General features: G+C 40.5%; 1 protein-coding gene across 1 annotated transcript in view; it reads right to left on the bottom strand.

The window, feature by feature from the left end:
• Window positions 1–8575, bottom strand: part of TMA16 (translation machinery associated 16 homolog) — a 20641-nt gene extending 12066 nt beyond the window's left edge. Inside the window, 3 exon segments of the mRNA XM_026065403.1 lie at window positions 773–810; window positions 7096–7208; window positions 8494–8575. Of these exon segments, the coding sequence (XP_025921188.1) occupies window positions 773–810; window positions 7096–7208; window positions 8494–8496 (154 nt within the window). The 5' untranslated portion in view covers window positions 8497–8575.
• Between the last annotated feature and the right edge of the window lie 932 nt (window positions 8576–9507).

Genomic DNA, 9507 nt, shown 5'->3' with positions numbered 1-9507 from the left:
CCAGTACAAGAGGGATGTGGCACTGCTGGAGCAAGTCCAGCAGAGGGCTACAAAGATGATTAGGGGACTGGAACATCTCTCTTATGAGGAAAGGCTGAGAGAGCTGGGCCTGTTTAGCTTGGAGAAGAGAAGGCTGAGAGGAGATCTTATCAATGTATGCAAATATCTGAAGGGAGGGTGTCGAGAGGATGGGACCAGACTCTTTTCAGTGGTGCCCAGTGACAGGACACAAGGCAACGGGCACAAACTGAAACACAGACAATTCCATCTGAACATGAGGAAAAACTTCTTCACTGTGAGGGTGACAGAGCACTGGAAGAGGTTGCCCAGAGAGGTTGTGGAGTCTCCTTCTCTGGAGATATTCAAAACCCGCCTGGACGCGATCCTGTGCAACCTGCTCTAGGTGACCCTGCTTGAGCAGGGAGGGTTGGACTAGATGATCTCCAGAGGTCCCTTCCAACCTCAACCATTCTGTGATTCTGTGAAAAGAGTAAAATAAATATACATACACATGTACAAAACAGATGTTCTGTCTCTATTGACTTGTTGTCATGTATGTTGCCAAAAATTAGGCTATACTCTGAGCCCTAAGCTCAACTCTGCATAAGTAAATATGTCAAGTATCCTAGCACTTGTGCAAAGTTCATATTAAGATTATAGAGACAGATTATAGAAAAAGAAACTCTGAAGTACAACTGGAGTATCTATGGAGTTGGTAAAACTTAAATTCTATGACAGAGTACTGTATTCAGTAATTGAAGTCGCCACTCACCAATAATACTCAGACGTAAAGCTTTTTCAGTCTTCAACCTAGCAAAGAAAAAACAGAAATATTAATCAAGAATTAGTACTGTGCAAATAATTATTTTCCTTCTCAAAAAATCATTCTGAACTCAAGACAAAATTCAAGATAAAATTTCAAACAGAAATATTTGCCAAATTGAGAACAACATACACCTTATTCTGATTCATGTAAAAATTCTCCGTTGTGGTAAAATTACCATCTGAAATTCTGAACTTTTTGCAGTTGATTTTTGTAAATATTCTGAAATAATTAAGAGCCAGCATTTTTTCTAGTTCCACCTAAAGAATCTGCAAGAATAAATCTCAAAGCATCACAGCTGCAAACAGCACCACTAAGATCATAACCACTCAAGTGAGATTAAGAGGTTGGACAAGAAAAAAAGCTAAGGAAAAACAAACAATAATAAACAGCACCACAAGGAGACATTTGAAGGCTTCCACTTACTCCTAAGGGGTCACTTCACACCATATCAAGAAATACTGTAAAAACTTTTGCCTTCCTATCTCAGAGCATGGTAATATTAAACTGATATATTTAAAATGAAAGCACAGACTTCTGAATAATTTACAAAATATGCACAATAGAAAGGTCATATTCTGTCTCAGTAGGAAAAAAAAAAGACAAAAATCCAGCAATAAGTCAGCTTTAACTACCAAAAACCAGAGAGATTTAACAGTTAGTCAAAACATGACTGGTGTCGATACATTGCTACTAATAGAAGTTCCAGGAATACTGCCATATGTTCAGGTTTCCTAAAGCATAGACAAAGCAATGTTCCACTAGCACCAATGAACAAGTACCACTGTCTCATAAAAATATCTTTGTTATTATCTAACAGAGCAGACAAGTTGCCCAAGTGAATGAAGATTCACAAGTAGACTAAGAAAAAGTATCTTGATAGTAATATAAGCGAATTTGAGTGCTGATCAAAACTTGAGAACTGATAAGAGTGACATAAGAAAGAAAAAGAGGTGCAATTCAAGTAAAGATTAGTGAAGATCATAGCCAACTTCCCCAGATCAATTGGTCTGTCTGCTCTTAATATGGCCTAGATTAGTCTTTTGTACTGCTACCACAGCTTCTGGACAATAAGCTTATTATTACTTTCATATTTCAGTGAGAATACTTGCACTGAGGAGTGACTGCACAACGGGGCTATCAAAGACTTCAGCAGCCTACAGCAGAATTTCTCCTTCCTTTCTCCCAGTGTTGCACTAAGTACTGAAATTCCTTGTGGGTAATGTCTTCCCCTTTTCTACCCATCTTTTTGGGGGGAAGGGGCTTTTGAATGTGTGTTTCATAGCTCAATACAATTTCCTTTCTTGTTTAACATGTACAGACACGTTCACAGTAGTGATTTCTTTTCCTCCTCCACATAAAAAAGTAAAAAAGGCTGCCCAAGCCTAAACTGTAAATAGTCAGCAATCCTGTACTTAGCAGGTACTAAGGAAAAAGTATAAAGAACAAACAGTTACTGATACTTCTACAAAAGACACCTTCCAACAAAATGCTGTTCAAAGGCTTTCTACACCCAAGTGGTGTCTTTGTATTACTCAATACAGTCATCAATAGAAAAAATGTACACACATTCAAAAAGTGGTTGGCCAAGTCTGTGCAAGAATACGATCATAGCATCTTTTGGTAGTTAATTTCACAGCTCAATTAAACTAATTTCCTAGAGTCATTTGATGACCCCTGATCCTTATTTTAGAAGAAAAAAAAAAAGAAGAAGAAGAATCAGTTTCTCCATGCCACAGAAGCGCATTTGTCTCTACAGAGAAATTATCCCCTCTACTCAGTGCTGGTGAGATGATACTGGGAATACTGCCTCCAGCTTTGGGCCTCTCCCCACATTCGAGAAGTATTATTTCTATGATATAAAAAGCATGGTCAAAAAAGTATCAGATTTGCAGATGGGACCCAGAAAGAAAATATTGTAGAGATGATGAGGGAGCTTCTCCTGCTGACCACCAGAGAATGTACCAACCATACAATCAACAAGCAGGTTTGTCATTAGACACAGAAGTAATTTGGAAAAACATTTCTGCAAAATTTCAACTTTGGGAAGTCATTTTCTAGTGAAAAAGTCTTCAGTAAACAATTGTAATTAGCCTCAAATTTGGAAGAAATTATGCAAAGCATTTAATATCAGCTTATTATTATTAATTATCAGCTGCCATTAACAGAAAAGATTCAAGAGATCTGTGAAAGGAACAGGGAAGAAGAAATTGGTCTGGGCTACTTCTTTCTCCTAAAAGACTGAAAAGCTTTGCTCAGTTTCCAGCATTAGAAAGGAATCTTGTCTTTTCCAAAGCTCTGCAAATTGGGAAAAAAAAGCAAAACAAAAAACAATGCCATAATCATAGTATATTAAAGAAACTGAAAGCTGAGTAATTACATTGAAAAGACTGATTAGCAGTTAAACTGACTGTTCTTTAACAGTTGCTTTAGATACTCACAGTATCTAAAAACATAGTCTTTGTTAAAGATTTAGCAAGCTTATTAAGACAATAGATATCTCAAAAGAAACTGGAACCCTTAACGAGATTTTCAGAAAAACCAAGAAAGAAAATAAAATTCTTCATGCCTTTGAGTTAAATTAATTTTGAAAACAAGTAGCACAGAAAAAGTCCTCCAATTGTCTAAGTTCTAATGCAAATTATTTTTAGAACACCATAATGGAACAGATCTAAGTAGTGCAGGTCTGTGAACAACACTAGATAGGACCTAGAATGTCAAGGAATAAAGATCTTATCTATAGATAGATTATTTTGCTATCATATTACAGTTTCGATAGTCTAGACTGACACACTATTTGTAGTGGAACAGTTTCCCTGTGAAAAATGAAGGGCTACACTGTTTACCATCAGCCTAAAGGATTCACAACTGAAATGGTAAGAGAACTTTTAATATTAAAAGGTAGAAAGCAAGAAAGCTTAAAAGAAAAAAGAAATCTTAAAAAAAAAAAGGACCACTATCTATTTCCTCTAATTTAAATATAGAGAAAAATCAGCTTAAGCCCTTCTGCCCTGTGAAGACATTAGGCTCTACAGATCCTCATAAGAATTATGCATATGCTAGTATTTTAATGTGTTCTCATAAAATGTTGCTTTTTTCCAGGTGACCTGTGACACATAAAAAGGTGGTCTGCTTGTTTTACTTGGAAGGACTCTGCTGCCACGGTTAGCCCTTTTTGCCACACTTCAAAGGAGAGGAATAGAGAGGCTAGACCAGTGTCCTTAAACAGACAAAAACCTCACTTCTCAGTTTATTTCTTGTTATGTAAAATTCTTTTTTTAAGAAGTAAATAACTTTATAAAGGAAGACCAAAATAACATGGTAGGCTTGTCTAGCCTTATCCCTTACTTGTGTTAGCAAAAGCATTTGAACTAAAAGTAAATCCTCCAAATAAGAAGTTTTCACAGATAACTAACCTGTCATTGTATGCAGGGAAAACTACTAGAGCCCAAACGAAGTGCAAGGCACATTTAGCTGTCTTTAATGGCCATTGAGAATGGGTGCTAGGAGATGGAATGATGATGTAACAATTTTTCTATAGATACTATAGTTAAGATAAGATATTAAACTTACAAAGCAAAGTCTTAAATATATGCCTTCAATATGTCCTTGAGTAACTTGGCTCTCCAGCTCTGAGAATTAACTGCTATTCAAACAAACAAATCCATTTTTAGTATTACAATTATTTATGCTGCATTCCAAGATGCATCAAGTGGAACATCCTCTGTAAAGTTACAAAAACTGGCAGATGGTGAAGATAAAAGACTGGTATTGTCAGGTGCTGGGTTTTGGTGGTTATCTGTTCTGGCAAGCACACACAGAAACCTACATAGCAAAGACTAGGTACTAGAACTAACTCTCAGATGGGCAAGTCCTGAAAGGAATACATTTGGTGGGAACCGCTGAAAGAAAAAAACTTCTAATAAATTAAAGAATTCCACTTCTGTTTGTCTGTCATTGGGGTAGCCAGGACTTTTTTTTTTTTTTTTTAAACAGCTAGCTAAAGTATTTAGATCATCTAGAACATCCTAGAAAGGACATGGATGTGATACAATTGCCTACTGTCTAGAGAACCAGTTAAAAACTTAGTAACGCTTACAGTTTAATGAACACTGGATGCTCAGAACTCCTAAGTGGCCTTTTGGCTCCTAAAGGAATTTTGAATCTAAATTTTGCTCCGCAGACTTCACTTAGCAATGTTAATAGCATAGTCCTTTCTTGCAGAGGTAGTTTAGGTAGTCCAAGACAACCTGACACTGCTCTGAATAGTCTTAAAGCAGTAAACCTTTTAGCTGTTCAGCAGTAGAAGCACCTGTGTTAGCATTAAGCAGCAACACTACTTCATGTGGACTTGCGATAGAATGTATGTTGCATTCTGCCGCTTGCCAAATCTAGCTGCCTCGGTAACAAAGCCTGGTCAGCACTGTTCATCTGCCAGTATCTTTTCATTCTTTTTCATGGAAAGGATGACCTTATTACCATGATACTAATGCATTATGAGAAGTGAGCGAGGCACTTGGTACTCTATTTGGAACGAAACAGATTGGTCTATGCAACCTCTAATAGATACTTTTAAAGACTTCTCTATGAAGGAAAGAAAGGGCAAGTTAAATGGGAGAACATTATTCCAGTGGGAGTGCTTTGCCTTTAACTTCTTGCTGCTACAAGAGAAACCAAAGATAGTACTCTCACCAAGAACATGTCAGTACAGGTGCCTATATCAGTATAATTCTATCCACATAGACAAGCACTACAAGACTTGATTAAGTGGGCCAAGTCATAATCAATACCTCACTCCTTCACACAATAAATTTTCTTATACTTGTTTTTCTTTATGGTGAAGCCACAGATGTAAGGCCTAAGAATCAAGTATGATTCAGTTACCTTTTTGTGACTAAGCTTTCTGAGTGGCAGTTACGAGGCAGGAAGAGAGAGTTAAGTGATGAAGTAGTCAATCTAGCCCTAGGAAAAAATAATCTTAGTTACACCCAGAAGCAGTAGGGAAAGCTTCTTGCACATTAGGAGACTGCCCAATCTGCAACACAGGCTGCTCATAAACTCTTGCAGCAACTCTGCTGAGGCTACATGATATGACACAGCTGTGCTACTAAAGGGTTCCTCTCCTGTAAAGGCAACTAAAGGGTTCCTCTTCTCTAAGAGCAGCCTTGCAAGTTTGCTCTGGATAAAGCTGTACATTCAGCCCCAGCCATAACAGTTGCAAGATCTCTGAGGAACTGTTGTCATTTTCCGGCTTTCAACCACAACAGGACTTCTCCAGTGTAACACCTTCATACATCTGTATGAAGATTTTGGTTCAGCTCACATGCTCCAACCATGTACTAGTGTATTTTCATAAAAAATGCTTTAAAGCTACTTTAGAAAGCTACTTTGGTATCTTTCTAAACAAATAATCATAGCATACCAGCTTTCAAAAGGGGTTTAGTATGTGCAGTAGAGAAAAGGCAAGCTGAGACAGAACGGATCCCAAATATCAGTGTTCTCCAGCTATCTTTTCCAAACCAGTTTAGTGCTAGACAGAAATCTGCTGTGAGAGGGAGAAGAAAAACTTAAAGAAGAAAACTAAAATTGCCACGGAACAGCAAGAAATCACCAAAAAGGAACTAATTATTCAGTTTTATTCAGAAGTCTCTTCTTTAGGAAGGATACCAAACAAGGCTTTTTGGTTTTTCTTTTTTGTGATCTCAGCACAAGCAGCTAGAACCTCAGCAGGATTCTTAGTAATCTTGGAGAAAAGTTAAACTAGATGACTAAGCTTCTCAGTCAAGTCAGTCCCTCTCTTTTAGTAGGGGGTTTCATAAAAGACACTCAAGCACTCTAAACATTTCCTGAAGGCTGATCAACATCTGAGGAGTTTAGATTTTTCCCCCCCCTTCTCTATTTGCAGTGTAAAATACTCAKGGCAATGTTCAATAATAAGTGACACTAAATCACTGGTATAATGCCATTCAGATTATAAAAAGCAAAATGCTCTAATAAGAAACCTAATTTGCAAGGATTACGCCAAAATCAAGTAGCAGAGCTACATACTATGTATAAGCTGATTTCATAAGTATAAACCTGTCAGATCACATGGTCTAGCAGTTAAAGGCTTTTTTTTTTGGGTTAGCTCACGGTTATATCCGCATAACAGCTCTACCTCCACTATCCCAGCAAAAAAAAAAAAAAAAAAAAAAAAAAAACCAACCCCTATTGTGATGCCACCCTTTGGTCTGCACACAGAATCGTGCACGGATTCTGCACAGTCAACTCACTTTTCTTTCTTTTCCTGTTTGTGTGCTTCCCTTGCAAGTTGTGCAGCCTTTCTACTGTAAGGATGGATGACTTTCTTCTCTTGCTTTCCTCCTTTGCCTTTTAGTAATTTTGGCTGAAAGAAATTAAAAAATGCTGTAAGACACTAAAGCTAAGCAAAACATGTTAAAAGGAAGCTAGGAGCAAGCACCATCACAAAGACTTAAAAGCTCATGCGTTGGTATCTCAGAAAGCCCTTAGCTTATAGTATCAGCGTAGCAGCTCCACCACTTAGATCTTGCTCTCCTCAGTAAGACAAGGAGCAACAAAGACTGCCAAAATTACTTAAACACAGTCCATGCAGTCAAATGTAGCTATTGGAAAACAAGAAGTGCTGTAAGAAATATTATGTAGGGGCTACTCTCAGAACATGCATCTTGTAGAACTCTGTGGCTAGGAAAATAAGATTACCTCCTTTAACTACTTTGCAGTAAATGTCCCCAATCAAATTTCCATCTGCTCGATTGCTGCATTGGGATTTCTCACAAAGGTCATATTTAATCTGTACAGCATAATGTTTCGTATACCTCCCCTGTCCCCCACATAAATATGCTCTCTCCACAGACTAACAGTATGCCTCACACTAAACCAGCAGCTTTTTCTCTAGCTGTTCACATGGCATAGAAAGGGAGCAATAACTTGTAAATCTGAAACACACTGTAACACTAGTTTAAGCTATGCTAGATTTTGGTGAGAAAAAAAAAAAGTCTGAACAAAACCGAAAGGCGTTGTCAAAGAATATGGAACACAAGCTCTGTAAAATCTTTAACTGCATATAAAATAAACTCTGTAAGCAAAGAGGCTAAACATGCAAATGGAATCCAGAAAACACCAATCAATAAATTTGCTTTAGTACATCATATTACCGGTGTTACCATCACTGTTTATGATTGCAGAAAAAAAGCTGCTAAACTCGAAGACAAATTACCCTGAACACCTAAAGAAATCTAAGAGGCATTTTACACTAGATTCTTACATTAACTTTACTCCTTACTTCTTTTCCTCCTTTAAGCTGGAAGTGCTAGCTAGCACGTATAGGCCCCTCGTCCCTCGCTCGCTAACTATCCTACCAAAAAGGCCGAAATCGTCCGCGTTATTTTAAAACACCGTAAACCTCTGGAAGACGAAAGCACCCTGGGGACGGGCAGGGTCCCTCGTTTCTCACCCCGGGCCCCCGGGCGGGGAGGGGCCGGCGAAGGTTTCTGAAACACAGGCGCAGCTTCGCCGCGCTAACGGCCCCCTTTCAGGGGACCCCGGGGCCTCTCCCCGGGAGCGTCGGAGGGGAAGGGAGGGGAGGGGAGGGGAAGGGGGAGCCGCGCGGGGAGCCCCAGCGGCCCGCCGCCCCCCCCCCCCGGACGCACCATGGCGAGCGCAGGCCCCACACGTCCCCGCCGCCGCCGCGGTGCCTCCGCCAAAGGGGCCCGTGCGGCCGGCGCAGGCGGCGCGAAGGCAGTTCCGGGGAGGCGGCGCCGGCCGAGGAAAGCGGCGGCCTCGAGGGCCACCTGGCGCCTGCGGTGGCCGCAGCCCCGCTGGAAGCGAGTGCTAAACCGCGCTGGAGCTGGAGGCTCAAATCAATCGCGCCGAAAAGCAGAGCCCTGCAGGGGCTGACGGGGTCGGTCCTCTGCTTGGAGAGCCTTAACAACAGCAGGGGGGGGGGGCGGCGGCGGCGGCGGCGGCGGCTGCTGCTGCTGCGGGGAAGGCGTCAGGGCCGCAGGTCTCACTGACTGCCGAAGGGGCCTTATCCGTGTGCGGCGGCGGCGCGGCGCCTGCCTCCGCCCTCTCCAGCTGACATAAATCGGCGTGCAAGACCGTGCCGTTTGTTTTGTAAAGCAGGTGGCTTGTTTTCAAAACTTCAAAAAGAAAGCAAATAGGGTCAAAAACTCTATTAAACACAGTCTCCTTCAAACCCAGTTGTAAAGTAACAGCCAGAAGACAAATGCACCAAGAATATAAAGGTACAAATATGGACAGTAATGCTATGAGCCAGTAGGAGGGCTCAAGAAGGAAAACACATCAAGGAAAGGCAACCGTAGGATTCATTAAACTCAACACATCAAAACAAAGAGCTGAAGCACTGTTGGGCTAACTTGTTTGATAGTGCTTCAGTTCCTTTGGACAAAAGGCTGGAAACTGTGATATTGACCACGCAAGAGCAGAATCTTTTACAGACACTTGTTTCAGTGTAGAGAGGAGAGAAATCCCAAGCTAGCCTTCCCTCTCCAGGGAGGAAGGGGCACAGCAAAAACACACAGCAGGTGCTAATGGAGAGACTCTTATAAAGCTGTCAGGTGAAAACTAGCTGAGGAAATGAACATATTTAAAAGAAGCTTTTGCAGCACCAGGCCAGCTCAGGCCAAGCTGGTGCTCTAATGTAG

Source organism: Apteryx rowi, unplaced genomic scaffold, assembly GCF_003343035.1.
Source record: "Apteryx rowi isolate R43461 unplaced genomic scaffold, aptRow1 scaffold_227, whole genome shotgun sequence".
Lineage (NCBI taxonomy): Eukaryota > Metazoa > Chordata > Aves > Apterygiformes > Apterygidae > Apteryx > Apteryx rowi.
The sequence above is the reverse complement of the archived record's forward strand: the minus strand, read 5'-3'. Positions and strand labels throughout refer to the sequence as shown.